Source organism: Zophobas morio, unplaced genomic scaffold, assembly GCF_036711695.1.
Source record: "Zophobas morio isolate AGI-343-1 ecotype UQ-CSIRO unplaced genomic scaffold, CSIRO_AGI_Zmor_V1 ptg000004l, whole genome shotgun sequence".
Classification (NCBI taxonomy): Eukaryota; Metazoa; Arthropoda; class Insecta; order Coleoptera; family Tenebrionidae; genus Zophobas; species Zophobas morio.
Window position 1 is genome coordinate 18,014,517 of NW_026972109.1, and position 22,550 is coordinate 18,037,066.

Sequence of the window (22,550 nt, forward strand, 5' to 3'; positions counted from 1 at the left end):
AAGGTGATAAAGGTATAATAACGAGTTTTTAACATGCGGATTTCGACAATTATGTAACTACCGTAAAGTCAGAATTAATAAATTCTCTCCATAGTAGATGAATAAGTATGCGATTTCGTTAATTAACTCTTGAATGAAGTAACAAATTTTCAGTTTGGTTTTCCATAGAGAGTCTTTCCATAGCCTTATTCGTTCAGTAATCACTGTAGAGGTGCTTTCAAAATTAAGTTTTTGGAACACGAGGTTAAAGTTCGTAACCATAACATCCATTGTTAGTTTAATATCTTCCAACTCCTACAAAACGTGCTCATTGTAATAAAAAAATTAGATTTAGTGTGCCTATGACAAACAAGATATTGCTACAACGTGTGTAATAATTTTGTTTAAATTCTAAAAATGTATCAATTATTAAATTTGATCCTGTTTTTGATGCGTTTGTAACACGTACTCATCTATGTTGTATCAACCAGTAAGGATATTTATTGTATCATTAACACATCAATTGTATGACGAATGTTTCAAATGGGAATAGATTATATAACGTGACACGCGAAATTTTTTTCGTTGCATCAAGTATACTATTTTTTTTTAAATAATTGTTAATAACTTATTACACTAAAAATATAGTGTATGAGAATTTTTCATTATCTACTTACAAAAGTGCTGTTGGAGGTGGCGAAAAATATATAAGGTTAGTTACTAATTATTATTATTATAAATGTTTACACTACCTATTTATAGTGAACCAAGACCTATAAGGTTATATGGCCATCATAAAAGTAGTTGACCGCAAATAAATACCCCCTTTGTGTGGTTCGCACTAAGCTTACCGGTTGGCAATAAATCATCTTCTAAACATTTCTTGCTCATATTTAACAGGACCGGCTTTCAAAGCGAGTGGTTATTTCGGAACCCTCAGCGGCTGCAGGTAGTAAAGAAATAGTGGAGTGGTGGATTTTCATATTTAGTGAAAGCCGCCCCTGAACGAAACCACAAGAGCCGGTCGAGCTGCAGTGGACACGTTATTTACGACCCTAAAGCCTTTTCTATTGTAAACAACTTAACTTCGACACAATGGGATGATTTTATGATGGCCATATAACCTTATAACTCTTGGTTCACTATAATAAGCTAATTAACCATAGTGTTAGTTAATAACATTTTAAAGCAGCACGAATCAACTTTATTATTACGAAAAAATGGTCCAAAGTTATTTCAACATATTAAAAAATTTAAAATCGTTATAAAATAGTATGTTAAAAGTCATTAAAAAAAATTATAATACTGTCAGTGGCGGCGTAGCGTGGTTTGGCATCCAGGGCGGTTTTCTATTGAACACCCCCGTATATAATAAAACAACAAATACTAAACGTCCTTACGAATCTTTATTTTAGCAAAATATTCTATGACGTTACCAAAATTTACTTTCCTCTCTTTTTCAATTGATAAAAATGGAAAGATTGTTTAGTCGCGCTTAGCTCATTGTGGACCTTAAGTACAATTTTATCAATTTTAATTTTAAAAAGCGTCTTTCACGTGAAGCCACCGAAAAAAATGGTTAAAAAGATCTTAGACACAGCGCTTGACTCGAAACAAACTCAGAATAGCCCCATTTTACGATGAATCTAAAAAGCTTCTTGGGAAGAAATGCTGGCAGCTTCCAAGTGGCGCCTCAGTCATAAAATTTACAAAATTATGTGCTCTGCAGAACATTCATCGTAGATTTTTGTTAGATTTGGCACTATTCCATGAACATCTTTTCTTGATGACGTTAGCAGTGGGATTTATAAACTTACTGTTGAAGTTTCGGCTGACATTGCTTTTACAGCTGAAAATTGTCAGTAGTTACTTATATCTTATATCCCGAGTGCATGCTGAATACACGAATATTTTTACGAGTGCACGAAATGCACGAGTTAAAATATTCAAGGATGGCATGCAAGAGGACTATTTCTCGAAGAATATTTCATAATTTTACATTCACTCTAGTTAAGAATGACCACGGAATAAAGACAATCTAAATTAGTTGCCAAATTAAATTTTCAAATCAAGCCTGTGAAACTTGTCATAGTAACAATCTCCGATAGTAACACAAATAAACAAGCAAAAATTGCAATTTATTTTGTGAATAAAATGAGTGAACTTTCTTGTGAGCGTTTTGGAAAAAATTCCTTAGAGGAAATTGACTCAAAAATTCATCAAGCTCGTGGAACTTGTTTGATGAATTCTGCAAGTCAAGAGGTTATATTTTAAACGAGAGCACGTCTGTAGTAAGTTTGGCGAGAATGTTAAAGGATTTCGGATTCAACATGTAAAAAAAAAGACGGGGAAGATTATAAAGAAGGAGTAGTTAAGACCCAAAGGAATAGGGTGGCAAAAATGGTGCAGGAAAAATTCTTCGAAGAATATGGCATTCCTTTTGATCCATCAAGGATATTGAATTTACGTCAGCAAGGCATGCGCGAGGTAGTAAACGAAAGGAGCTACAATGTTCAAGTGAAAAACGGAAGATTAGTGCTGCAAGTTTCAACGTTGCCTGTAAACTGTCTTACCACTTTTTTTTAAGAAGAAATAGATAATTTTGGACAACCAACAGGACGTATTATTTACAACCCAGTATTTAGTAAGATATCCCAAGGAGGAGCTAGGCCGCTGACAAAGAAAAAATTTCTAGTGACAAACAAAATAAATCCGGATCGATGCCCAGTCCGGTAAGTTTACTTTTTGCAATAATTTTTAATTGAATTTATGCGTTCTATAAATTATTTTACAAACTGATAGAAAAACAGAAACAAGATGTCACTACAAATCGTCTTTTTCTAACTCCTAATCCTTCGTGGAAAAAAGAAAATTTTGTTGGCCTCCAAGAACTCGCCGATAGGAAAAAACATTATATCCAAATGGACTGTTTCTGTGGCAAAGGAGATAGGAATATTGGCAAAAAGTGTTGTTGGCGAACACCAAATAACGAAAATTACAGGTCACAGCAATGTGAGTTCAATCAATTCATACTTAAAACTGGATGAGGAACATCAAAATGAATTGATTTCGAAAATGAGAAATGAAAATTTGCCAAGCGAAGAAGTATTATTGTATTTCAATATTCGAATAAATAAACTTTTAAAATAATTTGCTCATTACTTATTTTTGTAGAATGTCAAAAATATTCACTATAAGTACACGTGTATATACCCGGGTATTTGCATAATGCTCGGTCATATTCTTCCGTTGCTAGGTGATTTTGGTAAGATGCGTTAACATGATTGGTTAAAATTTTCTGAGAGAAATAGTCATTTATAAACTCCGTTGCCAAGTTGTCGTTGATAGTAACTTTGATGTTCAACTTTTGCCTTATTTAAAGGGATTTTAAGTTTCTTGTTGTCGAAATAAGTCTACACATAGCAAGAAAAAAAAAAGCAAAATGTAGCCCCGCCCACCCGCCCAATCTCAATTGTGATGATCCGAGAAATTAAAAACATGTTTTTGAGTATCGTATTGTTCAAAGAATACTATGTATATTTAGAAAAAAATAAAACCCAAAGATTGCAATGAGGCTGCGCCCCACAATTGCAAAATCCATATTTCCTTGCAAAAATGTACTGTTTTAAACATGTTTTAAGTTTCATGTTGTGAAAAGATGGCTATGTATATTAAGAAAAAAAGGCAAAATATAAGCCCCGCCCACCCACCCTGTCTCAATTGTGATGATTTTTACATTCCGTCGGCCGACTCTCTACTTTTGCATTTTCTCGACGTATCATGACCCCTAGAGGATGAAGAAATATAGGTCCCCCGTTTCCGTCTGGCTGTCTATCTGCCGTCCCGGATTCTTATTAGACAGATAATCTCCGAAAATACTAGGCCGATTGTTGTCAAATTTTGTATTTATATTAGGTATATCATGTAGATGGTAAAACGCTAACCAAAATTTGTGTAATCATCCCCACCACTAATGTGATGATGTCACTTCAAAACTCCGAATTGAGATTTTACCCGAAACGTCCAGATTTTTGGAAAAAAAAATCAACATTAGGAAACAACAATTTGACATTTAATTTGGAATCTGCAAAACCGAATGCTTAGAAATCTTGCAGATGATTTACAGTTATGACAAGCATGACCAAGCGCCGCGGATCCAGGGGGGGGGCAATGGGTGCAATTGCCCCCCCCCCCCGACACACGACCGACGTACTTTATTTTCACCAATTTCAAAATTTTGAAATCGCATTTCATTTTGTAAATACAGTAGCTACAACCTCTAATTCACGATTATCCAAACATCCAGTAATCCGAACAAAAGCTATTTGAAATCGATGCTTCTTCGGAACTTGGAAACACGCACCTACTTGCACAAATGACGCAAGATTTTTCTACATATGTTGTATGGAGTATTTTGAAATTTTTAAAAATTGCTATATTTCAATGCACTGAATTAATTATCCAATTCTGGAAAAAAGGTTGAAGTAATCGAAGAAATGAGGCCCGAAATCTACAAGAAAAGTATTTAGGTAAAATCGTCAAAAATGGGTCGAAATTTGCATGAGGAACATTTCATTTTTGAAAAAATTTCTTAAAAATTCAGAAAAAATTCAGGGATATGTATATCCCGACGTGCTGATTCCAAATATATAGCATGTTAATGGTAACCGAGCAATATTTTTGAAAATTCGGTGTGAAATTCGAATTTTTCGAAATTTTTAAAAATTGCCAAAGTATTTCAACTGGACGAATCTGGAAAAAAGCTTTAAGTTATCGAAGAAATGAATCCAGAAGTGACTTCTGAGATCCAAAATCTACAAGAAAATATATTTAGTTAAATTTTGAAAATCGTCGAGGATACATATGGAAAATTACATTTTTGAAAAATTCTGAGGGTATAGATCCCAGCGTGTTGATTCCAAAAAGATAGCGTGTTTATGGTCACGGAGTAATATTTTTTTAGAATGTATCTATTATCCATTGTTGCTTAAGAATTCTTTAATTTTGTTTAATAAAATTAAGGTTTATTTCTTGAAGTTTGTTTTCAACTGTATATGAAGTTGTTATTCAATTTCCTTTCAGATTTTTGGGAAAATCGCTGATCCGAACAAATCGTTAATCCGAACACACCTTTTTCCCAATTAATTCGGATTATCGAGGTTCTACTGTACACTATACGTGTAACGAAAACAACCAAATGTCACCCATGTTATGTGACAAAAGAGTATACTAGTTAAAATTTTATAAATTTTTTTGTTTAGAACGCATTTCTGGGAGATAAAATACTGCAAAAATTGCCCCCCCCCCCCCCCCCGCCCCTAAACGAAATCCTGTATCCGCGCCTGAGCATGACAAGTTTTTATTCAAAAAATATTTACTTGTCCCCTCCAAAAAAATTGATGACTTCACCTCAAAAGTTTGCCGAATAAATCCTATCTATTTTTTGGATTTGCATATACAGGGTGTCTCAAAAAAGTTAATGAATGAGTGAATATATTTTATTTATTTAATCAGAAAGTACAAAACCGAATGCTTTGAAATCTTGGAGCTGTTTTAAAGTTATCATAGGCATGGTAAATTTTTGAACAAAATATATTTGCGCATCCCCCCCTAAAAAATTGATCACCCCACCCCAAAATTTTTCCGAAAAAATGCTATCTTAAATGTGCATTGTGCAAAGTATGATGAGTCTATAATCGTGATTTATCACTGCATAAATATTTTTTAGATTTCCTTATACGGGGTGTGTGAAAAAAATTAATGACCGAATCAATTTATTTTATTGATTAAATCAAGAATTACAAAACTGAATACTTTGAAATCTTGACGTTTTGAAGTTATTGTAAGCATGGTAACTTTTTAATGAAAATGTAGCTGTTTATCAACCCCAAAAAATTGATTACGGCATCGCAAAATTTTGCCAATAAATTCTTTCGCAAATGTGCAAAATACGAACAGACTTTTAATCATTGCATTCATATTTTTTAGATTTGCTTAAACACCCCATTTTCTGGAAAATGTGAGAATACGCTCGTCTTTATAACAACAAAATAATGATAAGGTAAGAATTATAATAATAACATTCAGAATATTTTGTTCAATGGAGGCTTATGAATAATTTTAGTCATCTGTTTTGGGGCGATAAACTCATTCAAATCAAACAAATATCTACGTGACATTCTTCCGATGTAATGTATTCCCGTTGATAATGTGCTGTAAATAAATTTTTTGCACTCATAACCTTTTTTAATGATCTTGGCGCATTCAACAGCATGCGGGACGTCGAACATCTCGCACAGATGCATTTCTCTATGACGTCGTTGTTTATAAATAAAGCTGGGCGGTCGAAATTTATTCATCCTATCTACCCGTCTGAAGTGCGCCCGGTGCATCCTTGTCTTACCTTCTCGCTTTCCAATTATGCATCATTTTTAGTAATTTACAGAAATAGTTTTATTTTCAGCACGACCGACACTTGAAAATTATTAAAAATATTATTATTATTATTATGTCGTGGATATGGATTTTAAAATCATCAACTGACGTTCATTTAACGTTAGTTTTCTCATACAGTGACAACATTCCTGTTGTATACAATAAAATTTTATGATGGTTTAAGCCAGTTAACTTCACAGCGGTTCATACCCACCATAAATTGTAATTTGAAACCCGGACAAGTGGAAAACCAGTAACCCGAGCGGTTCTTAGCTACCCTTCTTCTGGTTGAACAGTAGCGGGGCATGCCAAGGCGGTGGGACACTCAGTGAGTGAACAACTTAGCCACCCATCGTAATGACATTGTAAAATTTTATTGTATACAACAGAAACGCTTCTACTATAATTTTCTTCGCGATGCGTAACATAAATTTTAACCGCCTAGCCCTATTTTTTTTTTTTAGTATTACACTACTATCCAAACTGATATATGTGTCCTTGCAAAAATGTTGATGACGTCATCGCAATTTTTTTTTAAATGCTCCGCTACAAAAATGTAATGAGAAAAAAAAACATAATTGGCATGCCGTCGTCACGTTTTCGACAGCGAGGGAAGTATTGTCTAAACTCTTTAGACCAATTTTTTTTATTCGTCGTAAGCCGAGAGGGGGAGCTTAACTCTAAAATCCTTATTTTTCTACGAGAAATTACCATGTGAAATATGTTCTTAAGTAATTGTGTTATACAAAGAAAACTAAATGTATTAATAATTAAAAAAGAAAACCAAAAGTGAAGCGCCACCCATCCGTCTCGATCTCAACCGTGATGAATTTTTCATTCGTTGTCAAATGAGGGGCGGAGCGTAATTGCAAAATCGATATTTCCCGATACAAATTTACCATTTTAAACATGTTTAAGTTTCTTGTTGTGAAAAGATGACTACACATATTAAGAAAAAAAAAAACGCAAAATGTAAGCTTCGCCCACCCGCCCTATTTCAATTGTGATGATTTTTTTATTCGTCGTGAGCCAAGGGGAGGAGCTTAATTGTAAAATCCTTATTTCTTCACCTTTCATGACCCCTAGAGTACTAAGAAATAGGTCTCCCATTTCCGTCTGTCTGTCTATTTGTTCGTCTGTCTACCGTCCCGATTTTTTTTGTTTTTTGTATGTTTTTGCAAAGTGGTTCTTTTGTAAGTATACTCTAGCTATGCGAGTGAGTTGTCGTTGTCACCCCTTAGTGCTTGGTACCCGGAGTAGACCGCCCCCACCGCCTCCACTGAGTACTGTGTGTTTAGAATGTTGGAAAATTATGTTTAAACTTTCTATATCTAGTTTACTTAAAAATATGGCTACATATTATTTTACCACAAATAAAGTAGTATGTCTGCCATATAAAATTTAGTTTTAAGCGAAATTTATTTATCAAATTTTGACGTCATTAAGTTTTTGGAAGGGATAAATGGGTGAATGCTAATGACCAACTGTGCGTGTGCAAAATTTCAAAGCAATCGGTTTCGTAATTTGTACTTAAGTCACATTGTATATATATATTTTTGTTTGCATAATGTGATTTTTTTCCAAAAGTCTACATGCACAACGTTAAAAACAGAGATAAATATTAATAAACCAATCACTAGTATAAAAAGCATATTATTTTGCACAATAGGTAATAATAAACACCAATTCGTCCGACATCCTTTTGACTCTTAAACGGAGTAGTCGCACTTCGATTTTCTAGAGATTCGTTAAAATTTTCAATATTGATCACTTTATAAATAGATATACCTGACCTAACTTGATCTGACCTGACTTGACCTGATCTAACCTAACTTGACCTGACCTAACCTGACTTAAAAATTAAATATCAGAAGATATAAAAACTTAGTTAAAAATAATTATAATCTCGACAAAGTACAAAATTTTGCTAAACCATCATAGACACGAAAAATCACTATTATTTATGATATATGGTTCTGTTAACGATGACGAAAATTTAATTAATGACATTTACGGTTGCGTCGTTCAAATAAAGACACACGTTCCCTGAACTTACCTATTTATTTCTCACAGACACTTTCTTTTTTTATTACAGTCATGTGGTATCAATTCAGAACGAGATATAACAGGTAGGTACTTACTTGAATATTGAGCTCGTTTTGCATACAATTGTGATACATTTTCGTGTTGTATTTCTTCCTCAAATTTTCCAAAAGCACACAAATTCGTAACAACAAATTCTTGGAAGTTTTTTTCAAATCTCTACAATCTTGAAAAACAGTTTCTGACCCTTTTACATCTACAGGCAACCATTTCGTTACAGTCTGAATAGTTCTCGACATCAGAGAATTTCTATTTTCATCGTTATGCGGCAAAAACTAAATTAGATCGATACTAATTCGCACCATTAAGAAAATTACACCACTATTTCCACTAATTTATGTTTAAGTTTCTTTTGTACTTAGAAAATCGATGGAGACTGTTGACTTGGAGTACTTTCTTTTTTATTATTTTTAAAATAAATCTAAGCACGCACATTTTATCGTCTTCGTCATCTACATGCAAATGGTGATTAGAAATTATTTCTACACCACAAAACATCGTCACAAATTTTGCCGTTTCCATGACTACACCACACAAATAAACAACGTTGCTAAGTCGTACGATATTGTTATTGACCTAAATAAATCATTGCAATTTTGTGTCGTTAATCTTCTTTTCATGTCATGCATCTATTTACCTAATGAAGAATACCACAAATAAATTAAATTGTACCCTTTTAAATCAAGCGAAATTGTTTATACTTCAGCCCTTGACACGTAATATTGAGTTCTACAAATACCCAAACAGGAAACAAAAGTTATTGCTTATGTTTATTTCGATCGGTGTCGCGCATTTTCAAATTAAATTTACCGCGGTTACTGGATAGACGTACCGCTACCAACTCTCTGCTAAAATTCCCCACGTCAAAATTCATTGACCGATTGACAGCCAGCATGACACAAGTGATTTTTTCGAGGTTAGCTCTACTCAATTAATGACTTTAGCTACAACTAGGACCTTTATCCGCACTAGAAATGGTGTAAACAAGATCGCAAAACTTGTTTTTTCATCAGTCGAAAGTTATTTCGAAATATGTTCATAAATGAGAGAATATTAATTTTGTACGGTTCTCAAACGGGCACTGCTCAAGACTTGGCAGAAAATATCTGGCGAGAATCGAAACGTTTTTATTTCAAAAGTACCGTGAAGTCTATGGACGATTACAATGTGTTAGATTTAATTAGTGAAGAGTGCGTAATCTTCGTTTGTTCCACGACTGGTCAAGGTGAAGAACCAGATAACATGAAGCAGTTTTGGAGGTTTCTGTTGCGAAAAAATATCCCCTCGGATTCTCTTTCTAATCTAAAGTAATGTAATTCATTTGCGATTAATTAAATTAGTTGTTTATTTTTAGATATGCTGTGTTCGGTTTAGGAGATTCTAGTTATACTAAATTTAATTTCGCCGCGAAACGATTACATAAGCGACTTCTACAACTGGGGGCGCAAGCTCTGCAGCCGTTAGGTTTGGGCGACGACCAACATTATTTAGGTTATGACGGTGCCGCTGATCCGTGGATAGAAACGCTATGGTCGAAGTTGCTTTTATTGTACCCATTACCCAGAGGGGTTCAACCATTAGCAACAAATTTGCCTATAACACCACGGTAATTACAACCATCAAATAAACGTGTGTAATGTAGTGGTTTTAGTTGGAGTGTGCAAAGTTCAACTTTGGCCGAAAACTTAAACAATCAGTCGATTTATTACGCCACAAAACATTTGGATGATTTTACCGTTACTGTTATTGATAATAGCAGGATCACACACCCTGAGCACTTCCAAGATGTTCGTTTAATTAAATTGAGGACTGAAGGTCAGGAGTATGTACCAGGTGACGTGGTTTTGTTAAGACCTAGAAATTTACAATGGCAAGTGGATGCATTCCAGGCACTTTTGAAGTCTCATAATTTAAATTTTGATTGTATTCTAAGAGTGAAAGAAAATGAACCTGAAATGCCAGTGCCTCCAGTATTGAAGCAAAAAGTGTCTTTTCAACAAATGTGTGAGGAATATTTTGACTTGATGACTATACCCAGAAGACACACTTTTAAAGTATTAGCGCAAATTACTGATAATGAATTAGAAAAAGAAAAATGTCTTGAATTTACGACAGCTGAAGGACAGGATGATCTTTACACTTACTGTAATAGGCCTAAAAGAAATATAGTTGAAGTGCTTCAGGATTTTCCCTATGCCACTAAAAATCTGACCAAAGAAATTCTGTTTGAAATCTTACCCCCTATTAAACCTAGGGAATTTTCAATTGCTAGTAGTTGCAAAATGCATGAAAATGAAATTCATGTTTTGTTAGCAGTAGTTAAATATAAGACCAGACTAGCTAAGGAGCGATTTGGACTTTGTTCCAACTATTTAGCTGAAATGAAACCAGGGGATGAAATTTCAGCAAAGCTCAAAAAAGGGAGTTTCAGATTCCCCACAAACCCCGTAAGTTTTATTAAAGTGCACCCCTTTTTTACTAAAATAAATTATTGCAGACCATTCCTATTATCATGGTAGGCCCTGGCACAGGTGTCGCCCCTTTCCGCAATTTCATTTTTGAAAGATTCGCAGAAGGTATGTCTTCTAATCAAAATCTGTTACTATTCTTTGGTTGCCGGAACAAAGACAAAGATTTCCATTGTAAAGACGAGTTCTTCGGGCTAGAAAAGGAACGACAACTAAATCTGATATGCGCATACTCCAGGGATCAAGAAGACAAAGTGTATGTTTGATTTTGCGTGGATATAAGCAAATTACACTCATTTGTAGGTATGTCCAACATAAAATTTTGGAGCACCGTGAGACTGTTTGGGATTTTTTGCAACGAGATGGTCATATTTTTGTGGCTGGAAATGCCAAATTGATGCCACAGGAAGTAAGGGAGGCGTTTGTCAAAGTCTGTCAGATGTCCGGTGGTATGACGGTAGAGGGCGCTGAAAAATTTATAGCAACAATGGAGAAACAAAATAAGTACCAAACGGAGTGTTGGTCATGAGATGTAGTTTCATAGTTTAGAACAATTTACAATTATTTGTTGACGTTGTATTTTTTACTGGTTTTAGTTTTGCGTTTATTGTTTACTACATTTTATTAAAAAACGCATATACATTTTATTGAAGAGCGTATTAAATCACTCCTTACATAACAAAATGTACTGACAGATTATTTATTGCGAAACGATTCCATTTAAAATAAAATAAATATTAAACAACGACGTTATTAAGTGACAATAAAAGGCGACGCAATATCCTTGTTTATCGCTGATATTTTCATTGTGTGAGAAGCGTGTTGCTTGAAGCTGAGCGGAAACTTTTAGTGATTGGATTCAGTCGTTATTGTGCGCAAATATAAACCAAATCCTAGTAAATATTTACGTAAAAAATGCAACCGCGTTGTCGGAAAACAAGATCATCAAGATAATTTTTAGTCGAATCAATAATGTTTTTGTGAAAACAATATTACCTCAAAATCTCGTTAAAATACGAAACACGGCTGCAACTAATCACCGTCATGCAAATTATGAGACGGTTTATGTTTTAAAGTTAGGAATTTGTTGGGCAAAATGTTAATATTTGTAAACAAATTTGTCCATAATTCGCTAGGAAAGTGTGTACTTGTGGACGATTTCTCGTGGGAAACGAACGGCTCTCATATGCTTGTTCCTTTTATGCTTCTTCGCAGTCTTTGTAGTCTTTAATTAAAACATACTACAAAGCTTTTATTACTGTTATAAACGGACAACTAAATACAATTTAAATAATGTAATCAGTCCGACATACTTAAACAATTATTCGTTATTATTAAACTCTACGGTAGTTGGTACTGTTGATGTTTAATAACTGAAATATAAAACTATAACATCATTATTTATGACACGCAGGTGCAGATGAATGGATGTGTAAAATGTGCAAAATTTAATCACACCTGTATAATTTTCTATGAATATTTTTGTAAATTATGACTAGCATTAATTTAATATTATCGCAACTGTTATTGTTTTCCATGGGTGTAAAAAAAAAAAAAAAAAAAAAAAAAAAAATTAACACAAGTACCTACATACCAATTCGTTATGCAACTGCTGGTTGATGAGACCCTGAATCCCACTATGACTTCTTCACGGAAATATACCATCATTCCATGATCTCTCTCTTTATGTTTACTTAAGTATGTACCTACTTAATTGTGTACGCATTGAGTAGCAGATCTAGATATGTTTAAAAACTGATTTGTCAAAGTACAATTTCTCAACCAGTGTGAAATACTAGAATTCATGCTCCATAGGCGTCGAAGTAATACAAAGGAAGGGGCGGGGTTGTGAAGGCATTTGGCATTAGGACTGATCTTAAACGTTGATCCGCTTTGAGAGAAAGGACTTTGAAAATTTGTTGTTAAATTCATACCCCTTTAACTCGAAAAACGGGAGGGCTTTAATATCTTTTTTAATTTTTTTGCGGCTTGAATTTGAACATTTATTATCGACGGGGAACGGTGACCTAACACTTGGGCTTATCTCACAATTGTTTTTAGCTCTCTACAATAGAAGAATAAACAATTTTTGTCTTCTGTATTTTGTATTCGATTTAGAGGCACTTTTCCAACCTTAGGATTCACCACTTTGTATCTGAACGCATTCTGCCATAAAAAGACATAACGTGGGGTTCTATTTTGTTGACGATCACAGTTTATTTATAAATTTTTCGTGGGGTTTTAAAATTTTGCCCACATGTCAACTTCTGGCTCTGGGATGTTTGGGTTATCACAACACGTATGTCAATTCCGACACGTATAGCGTGATCCTCATAATAAAAAAATGATTGACTTGATCAATAAAAAAAAATGGAAAGACCACCACAGGTCTTAAGTCAGGCTGACGCATCTACCATCTACCTATTATGTTACTAAAGAAGAAGGAAGTGTATATAATAAACAAAAACGAAGAGAATTCGAAAAACGGAAGTACAAGAGTAATTTATTAATTTATAAAAGTGAAATGGTGTTCACTAAACAAAATTTACGACGTTTCTACAGTGTGGATGGAGATGATAAGACAAATTTTGGTTAGCGCTTTAACGTCTACACCATATTCCTAACACACATAAAATTTGACAACAATCGCTCTAATAAAAATCGCCGCAGACGGCAGTCAGGCTGACAGACGGAAACGGGAGACCTATTTTTTCGTACTAAAGAGAACATGAAGCGGCGAGAAAACATTAAAGTTGCCATTCTTCTTACGCTCGTTTTTTCAATAAGATGAAATGGATTTGCTATGATGGTTTTTCACCTTGAATTAGAACTTAACAGTTAAAATAATTGACAGTAATTGAAAGTTGGCACAAAATAACTTTCAGCTTGATTAGGAATGACTTCGGGATTGTTTCCAATCTTGCTAATAAAACATTTCGCTGGACATTGACTCCAAAATTTTTTACTGTTTAGACGAAACTTTCCCTAGGTTTGGAGTGCTATAAATACAAACACAGTGTCGTAGTCTCTTCTTGATAACACATTTATTTGATAATTTTTTGATATGACTTCTTGGAACATCATAAATAAATGTGTAATGTCTATCCTACCATATTCAGACAATCTTATAGTCCACATAAAATATCACCGGTAATCCCTAAGTCAATAATGATGCTGATGATGACTTAGAATTTCTAAGAAGAGAGTTTTATAATTGCTAAAATAAATAAACGTAAAGCTAACATTATGAACAGATAATAATCAAATTGCAGATTTAAAAAACGTAGCTAACACTCGGGAAGTAAAAACAGAGTAATACGCAGTAATTAATTATATATAGGGTGTTTTATATTAAAAAAATCATTTTTCACGTATTCATTCGTTCATAATTTGAACACAGTGAAGGTGAGCGAAGAAAAATATTGCTGCCTCGGTGGGAGTCGAACCATACGTCACCCGCTTGCCGGGCAGGTATCCTGACCACTAGACCACGAGGCCGGTTATCTTTCTCCACTTAGCAACGTGTTATTATGGCGCCACGACAGCGCCAAAAAGGCAAAAGCAGCGTATTGCAAGATAACACAACAGTAGAAAACAAAGTCAACAAATTAAAAAGAAATACACAATTTATTCTTTAATAAAATAACGATCACTAGTTATTTATTTAATAAATAATTTTTTAAAATTGCGAAATTTGTCAGGGTGGCTGTTTTTTTGCCGGTCAGTGTAGTTGAAAAATGGTCCAAAATGCCAAAAGTGCCAAAATCAGTCTTATCTTATCAAATACTAGCCCCGCCCACCCACCCTCTAGTTTCTGAGAGGATATGTATTTGCCCGAATCAGTCATATCTTAGAAGTAATTTCACCACGAAAGGTTGCACGATTTGTACTCTGGCTAGCAGTGGCATAACATCGACGTATTAAGAAGGGAGGCTCAGCTGAGTTATATTTCTTTTAAAGACAATTAAAAAAAGGAGAACATTACAAAAAAAATTACAGACAACCATATAATAAAAATAAATTTGTTTGATAACAAATCGTTGAAAAACAAAAATAAAAATGTTGTCAGATATTGTTGGCAGTCTCTTTTCAGTGACATGAAATTCGTAGAACATTTGATGAACGGTTTTCTCAACATTTTCGTCTAACTAGTGACTTTCGGTGCAGGTTTTGTTTTTGTCCGTGTAGGGAAGCTTGATTTTTCCCCAGATTCGACTTTTTTCTTGCTCTTTTGCAATGCTGTGATACGCGTTTTTCGAAATTCCAGTAGCTGCCCTGATGCGTCTTCTATCATTTACTATGGAAATTGTAGTTCCCTCTTTAGCTTCTTATTTCATGAAATGCATGACCCTGCCATTATTTCTCTACCTTTGCCAGTTTTTGAAGTGAACATTTTCACTTGATTTAAAGTCCAAAAAAGGCAGTAACGTACTATGAACTGACGGATTTTTTTTTCAAAACACTTCTTATTTTGTAATAGAACAAATTACAACACATTATATTTACCAAAAAAAAGAACAAAGTAAAATTGTCTTGAATAAGACATTGTTAGCAACGGGACCTCGCTGGTGCTCCGATATGATGTCGCGCCAGCCGAAATTCCAGCCGTCTGAGGGTTGATTATCGTCGGTTAATATAAACATTAGATAAGATGCAAGGGAAGCAGTGAAGGGGGCAGGCTGTTCTTTCTTCTTGAGGAATAAAGACGTATTTTGATTTTGCTCTCGCGTTTACTTTTCCCTGTGTAATTTTGGGGACTTGATATCATTTGATATTAGTTCAGAAGTGGGATTGTGCCACGTGCAGTGTAGTGATAACTGCAAGAGTACAGTGCGGTACCTTTGTAAAAACAACAAGAGGATGGGCCGGAATAGAAAACGACGTGAGCCTTCGACCTCCTCAAGTGACGAAGAACGACATCAACGTCAAGGCTGTTCTTCAAAACGACCCCGGGAAAAGTATCCCAGTGAGAGAACTCGCCGGAGCTCGGAGACGCGACGTGCGAAAGGAGGATCCGGTGAGCGTATCGAACGTCTGGAACGACTGGTGGAAAAATTGGTCCGGGAAAGATCTACGGAAACAGGGATAAGCACGGGTCTGGGTAACCAGATCAAGTACATTACGAGAACTGACTGTATCCCGGAATTTGTTCCGGGGAACCCGAATATGTCGATTACCCGCTGGCTGTTCAAGATCGACCAGTTAGGGGAGGTCCACGGTTGGGATGACGTAGAAAAGGCGTACCACATGCAGAATGGACTCCGTGGCTTAGCCAAAAGTTGGTACAATAGCCTCAGCCATATTAATTATCCGTGGGCTGAGTGGAAAAATCTTTTAATGAAAGCTTTTCCCGAGCACACTGATTATGCGTCCTCGTTGCATAAGATGCTGAAACGGATAAAGGACCCCAACGAAACCATGGCAACGTACTATTACAATAAAATGGAGCTGTTGCAAGTTTGCCGTATTTCGGGAAAGGACGCTGTTTCTTGCGTCATAGACGGTTTGGCGAACGTAAGTTTGCAAAATGGGGCACGAGCGGGCAGATATGATTCACCAGAAGCCTTATATGAAGAATATCTGTCTCGAGTGCAAGACGAAACAGACGAAAGTAAACGAGAGAAACACAAAATGCATTGGCTGAGAAAGGAGAGTCGTGTAGACCGGAATAGGTACTTCCGAGGGGAACGTCCCCAAACGAGCGGCTCTGATCTTAACTCTACGAAGGGGTTAAAATGTTATAATTGTCATGGCGTAGGTCATATGGCGGCAAAGTGTCCGAAACCCAAGATAGTGTGCAAACGTTGCACTCGTTTAGGGCATACGGCCGAAAATTGTACAAAGAGTATTAAAGGGAAAGAGGTGTTGACCACGCAAAGTGACAAATGTGGCCAACGTGTGTATTTTGTGGACTGTGAAATGAATGGTTGTCCGACACGGGGTTATGTCGATTCCGGGAGTTCGGCGATCACGGTACAAGCTCGCACAGCTGACGAGGCTAAGATTGTTTATAAACCGTCCCGGGCGATGATAAGAGGGTTCGCCGGCGGAGTGTCACCGGTAATCGGAGAAGCCAGTGCTACACTTCAAGTAGGGGATGTGAAGGTCGACGTCCCTGTCTTCATTATTGCCGATGACCTACAAACAATACCGGTCATAATTGGACAGCCATTTGTGAATCATCCAGATGTTCTGTTGGTGATTAATGGCGACAAATTGTGGGTGTCGAAGAAATACGATCTACCGGCTCTTGAAGGGGTCGAACCGACGAAAGTCGCCGTATGGGCGAAGGAGGCTACTGTGATCCCACCGCAACATGTTGGACATGTCGAGGTGGAAACATCATACACCGGTACCATCTACGTGGACCTGACGTCGAGGCAGTACGAGCGACATAACCACGTCATCCCCAGGTGTGTTTTTGGCGGCCTCCAGGGTGTCCTGCCTGTCATGAATTTCAGCACGGAGGAACTGCATTACCGGAAGGGACAAACAATCGTTCGTGGACAAAAATGCTACGAGGAACCGGTAAAAGACAGCGATCCTGTAAGTAATTTCATTTTGGCAACTCAGATTTCTCGCACTCCATTTACATTGCAGGATGTCAGTGTGGATCCAGGGACCCCGAGTAATGTAACAGAAAGTCTGTTACAATTACTGAACAAATATCGAGATTGTTTTGCGCAAAATCTGAACGAACTGGGAAAAACAAATTTAACCGACATGTCTATTAAATTAACCACGGACGAACCGGTAACGTACAGGCCTTATCGGCTCGCTTACGCTGAACGAATTAAAGTAGGCGAAATCGTAAACGAATTAAAAGAAAACGATATCGTTCGCGATTCGCATTCGCCATACGCGAGCCCCATTCTGTTAGTTAAAAAGAAAACAGGGGAGCAACGACTGTGTATCGATTATCGCGCTTTAAATAAAATCACTGCAAAAGATAAGTACCCAATTCCACGTGTAGACGATCAGCTGGATCGGTTATACGGCGCTGCATATTTTTCTAGTTTAGATTTAATGTCTGGGTACTATCAAGTAGGCATGAATGAAGAATCGATTCCAAAAACTGCTTTCATAACACCGGATGGACATTTTGAATTCTTGCGTATGCCGTTTGGATTAGTAAACGCTCCTGCGGTATTTCAACGTCTCGTTAATCAAGTTTTAGGAAATTTGCGCTTTGAAAATGTTCTCGCATATATGGATGACATTTTGTTACCTGCGACTGATTACGAATCCGGCTTGCGAATGCTCGAGAAAGTTCTGCAGAGCTTCCGTGCATCACATTTAACGTTGCGATTGAGTAAATGCCATTTTTTCCAAAAGCAATTGGAATATTTGGGACATGAAATAACGAAAGACGGGGTACGACCAGGCAATAACAAAATAATGGCGGTGCAAAGTTTTAAAACACCCGAAACAGTACGTGAAGTCCGTCAGTTCATCGGTCTTGCGAGTTATTTTAGAAAATTTATACGTGATTTTGCCACCATAGCGAAACCATTGACTGCGTTAACGCGAAAGGGGACAGACTTTGTCTGGAAAGATGAACAAGTTAAAGCTTTTGAAATATTAAAGGCCAAATTAACGGAACGGCCACTCTTAGCGCTATATGACGTTAATGCGGAAACCGAAGTTCACACAGACGCTAGCAAGTTGGGGTTGGGCGGTATTTTAATGCAGAAACAAATAAATGGCCGTTGGCAACCTGTTATGTACTTTAGTACTCAGACAACTAAGGAGGAACAGCGGTATCACTCGTATGAGTTAGAAACTCTCGCAGTTGTTCAAGCTCTAAAGCGATTTCGTCCTTATTTATTCGGAAAAGAATTTCGGGTGGTTACAGATTGCAATGCATTGCGAACGGCGTTCACGAAACGGGATATTTTACCACGAGTTGGACGGTGGTGGCTAATGATGCAAGAGTACGACTTTACAGTAGTTTATAGGCCGGGCAGCGGAATGAGTCATGTTGATGCGCTAAGTCGAAATCTGGTGGAAGCTCCAATAAGTTTTGACGAACTAGATTTATTAACAATAAACCTAACTGAAGACGATTGGGTGCTTACCGCACAATTGCAAGACGATCGTATTGCGTATTTACATGAAGTTCTGTCTCGAACTCCTGCGGACCGTGATGAGAAAAACATCCATACGGAGTATAAATTACAAAATAATAGAGTTTTTCGGAAAACCGAGGACGGATTACGATGGGTCGTTCCCAAAACAGCTCGACGGCAACTAACGATGCTTTGTCACGACGAAAAAGGGCATTTTTCCGTCGATAAGACTTTTAGTTTAATGAAACAAAATTACTGGTTTCCGTCAATGCGACAATATGTAAAGCGGTATATTTCAAGTTGTTTAGGATGTCTGTTTAATAAAGCTCCTGCGGGAAAACAACCTGGTTTCTTACATCCAATAGAAAAAGTCCAAGAGCCTATGCATACTATACATTTGGACCATTTAGGTCCGTTCGTTAAGAGTAAGCGTAAAAACACACATTTATTAGTAGCTGTAGATGCGTTTACGAAATTCGTAATTATGAAAGCAGTGCCTAATACGAAAGGGGTGCATGTCGAAAACTTTTTGCGGAATAAAATCATCGAAGCTTTCGGTGTTCCGAAGCGGATAATAACCGATCGTGGCACGTGTTTTACTAGCAAAAAGTTCACGCAGTCATGTAAAACACTCGGTGTTAAAGTGGTACTTAACGCAACGGCTACGCCACGCGCAAACGGGCAGGTAGAACGATATAATCGTACGATTTTAGCTTCCCTATCAGCGACGTTCTCTGATGAGGAAAGCTGGGACAAAGAAGTCCCAAAAGTAAGTTGGGGTTTGAACACTACGGTTAATAAAGCTACGGGAACAACCCCATTTAAGTTGTTATACGGTTACGAACCACGGAGCGCGCACGATGCGTTCATTGTAAATGAAGTTGGTACTGATCAGTATAATAAAGACTTGGCCAAGACACGAGAGGCAGTTGGGGAAAGTCCCCGACTGCAGCAAGAACGTGAAAAGTCACGTTATGATCGCAGACGTTGCGAACCGAAGAAGTTTCGGATTGGACAACTGGTCCTGGTGCGAAAAGTTCGCACCACAAACGAAGGGAGTAGTAAGAAGTTACTACCTAAGTACGATGGGCCCTATACGATTAAAAAGGTGTTAGATCATGATCGCTACGTTATCGAAGATCCGAAGGGATCTCAAAGAAGCCAGAAACGTTACACTGGTGTTCATTCTGTGGACAAATTAAAGCATTTTCGAGTCTGTCAAAGTGACGATTCAGATGCTTCTCGGTCTGACGAGGCTAACGACTAATTATTTGTGTGTTTGCAGGTATGTGTGTCTCATGATGCTTAGGATGCTGGTGCCCCCCCAATCACAGTTTCTCGAGGACGAAACAACGTCAGAACGGCCGAGCTGTTAGCAACGGGACCTCGCTGGTGCTCCGATATGATGTCGCGCCAGCCGAAATTCCAGCCGTCTGAGGGTTGATTATCGTCGGTTAATATAAACATTAGATAAGATGCAAGGGAAGCAGTGAAGGGGGCAGGCTGTTCTTTCTTCTTGAGGAATAAAGACGTATTTTGATTTTGCTCTCGCGTTTACTTTTCCCTGTGTAATTTTGGGGACTTGATATCATTTGATATTAACATATTTCTTAAAAACAAAAGCAGTGAACAAGCACGAGATACAAGAAGATAAATGTAGACAAGAAGAAAAAGACGAGACGAGACAAGAAAAGGAGAAGACAAGCAATGAGACGTTAACTTGTTTGGGCAGTTTCTATTTCCTATTTCTTGAAAGTACAAATTAAACAATTTATGTGCACAAGGTGTTTTTCCAATTAATAAATCTATTTTTTAGAGAAAATGCCATTTATAGATCTGCCAAAATCAGTCTTATCTTAGCAAGAACTAACCCCGCCCACCCGCCCTCTTCTCATTGTAACGACATTTCTGGTCAGTATAAGATGCACCTTTCATTCAGAGCAGATAAAATTAATCACTGAAATAGAGGCGGGCACGGTTAATTATGTTCTTCTATAGAGTGGGGGTGGGAGATAATAGAACCTAGGCTGTAAAAAAAGTGAACAAAAGTGCCAATCGTAATTTTTTTGTTGTATTATTTGCTATAACATTTATTTCTTTTTTCAGAAGAAAAAAAATGAGACAGTGGTGGGATCGGCTACGTTTAACTTTTTCCTAAGTTTTAAATTGAATTTTCTTACTTCATGTGGACATTTTATTAATTCGCTTAAAGTGTCTGCACATATTTTTCTCTGTTCAATGTTTAGTTTTGGATAATTAAATCGTTGACATTCGTTAGACGTATGTACGTGTACAAAGTTTTCTACAGATTTTCTTACTGAAAAGGAGGCAGGGTGGGTGGGCGGGGATAATAATGTTTGTCGAGTGCCAAAATCAGTCTTATCTTATCAAATATTAGCCTCGCCAACCCACCCTCCATTTTCTTAGAGGATGTCATTTGCCAAAATCAGTACTTATCTTAACAAGTACTACTATGGTATTTTAAAATGTTAAAACATTTTTGTTAGCGTTGATTTTTGGAGGGAATGGGCGACTAAATTTTAAATGTCGTTTTAGCATCTGTTATAATTTTAAAATACACTCAAAATTTCCGAATAATAGAAAAAAAACCGGACAGTGTATAGCTGATTTTATTTGACAAAATAGATATGCATTTAATTTGATGTTTTAAGTGACCGTCAAAGTTACATTAGGTTTGCGAAAATCTCAAAAATGTCAACAACTTTGAAATGCACATAATATATCAATTCACAAAAAAAAAAACACGGAGAAGGAAAATCGTTGAAGAAATTTATAATAAATTCAAATTCACGTAGTCGATTATTCAGATTTAGTGCAATATTTCATTTTACTAATAATAATAATCGGCCAATGAATAAAATGTTTTGATGATTTCTTTGAGATGACATCATCGATCCTTTGAATTTTGAATAAACACAGGTTTTACTACTTTCAGGATAATTGAAAGTACACTTGGACAAAAAAACGTTAAATTAGGCTTTTGTTCGTGACCTAGTACAAAACTTGCTGAACAAAAAAACTAACAAAAAGCAGATCGCCTCGTTTAAAACAAAAATCTACCTGTCACCTGTGACAAATTAAATTACTTTTTCCGGGCACGAACAAAATGAAAAGTTACAAATAAAATTTAAAGCAAATTGATCCACTTTGTTTAAAATAAAGTTAGTTGTGTATGACACTGAAGTATTTCCTTACTCGTGATGAGTGTTATTTTTCAGATGTCGACTTTCCTCCTCTGAATTTTTCAATATCAGCTTCTTCCATCTAAAATGACCTTATTTTATCAGTTTAAACTTCCTCCCGTTGAACACTCACCAGTTAACTAAAACAGATAACAATAGCTCGCCACCATAAAAAACCCAGCAAATGTGGGCCGCCACCCACCTGCCTTTCCCTCATTACTACTCATCTCTTCCCTTTACCCCCTCCCTTGCAACCCCTTCCATGCGCCAGAAAGAAACCACCCAAAGACAAG

The 22,550-nt window shown here is 36.5% G+C and overlaps 2 protein-coding genes across 3 annotated transcripts in view; one reads left to right on the top strand and one right to left on the bottom strand.

The window, feature by feature from the left end:
• Positions 1-22,530, bottom strand: part of LOC135144042 (uncharacterized) — a 29,574-nt gene extending 7,044 nt beyond the window's left edge. The window contains exons 1-3 of one of the 2 annotated variants that reach the window (XM_064075993.1): positions 22,391-22,530; positions 22,271-22,339; positions 62-294 (exon numbers count right to left, since the gene is read on the bottom strand). In XM_064075993.1, the coding sequence (XP_063932063.1) occupies positions 62-270 (209 nt within the window). In that variant the 5' untranslated portion in view covers positions 271-294; positions 22,271-22,339; positions 22,391-22,530. Of the gene's footprint in view, positions 1-61; positions 295-8,555; positions 8,958-22,270; positions 22,340-22,390 lie in introns of those variants that run through there. The other variant, XM_064075986.1, reaches the window with a different exon arrangement.
• LOC135144034 (NADPH-dependent diflavin oxidoreductase 1) lies at positions 9,395-11,632 on the top strand. Its single transcript, XM_064075973.1, has 5 exons — positions 9,395-9,824; positions 9,872-10,123; positions 10,169-10,964; positions 11,015-11,241; positions 11,289-11,632. Exons 1-5 carry the CDS (start codon positions 9,550-9,552, stop codon positions 11,512-11,514), a joined length of 1,776 nt encoding a protein of 591 aa, XP_063932043.1. The 5' UTR covers positions 9,395-9,549; the 3' UTR covers positions 11,515-11,632.
• Positions 22,531-22,550: the final 20 nt, after the last annotated feature.

Coding starts and splice junctions, on each gene's coding strand:
- LOC135144034 (XM_064075973.1), top strand. CDS start 9,550: ATGTTCATAAATGAGAGAATATTAATTTTGTACGGTTCTCAAACGGGC. Junction 9,825..9,871: donor GATTCTCTTTCTAATCTAAA/GTAATGTAATTC, acceptor GTTTATTTTTAG/ATATGCTGTGTTCGGTTTAG. Junction 11,242..11,288: donor AGGGATCAAGAAGACAAAGT/GTATGTTTGATT, acceptor ACTCATTTGTAG/GTATGTCCAACATAAAATTT.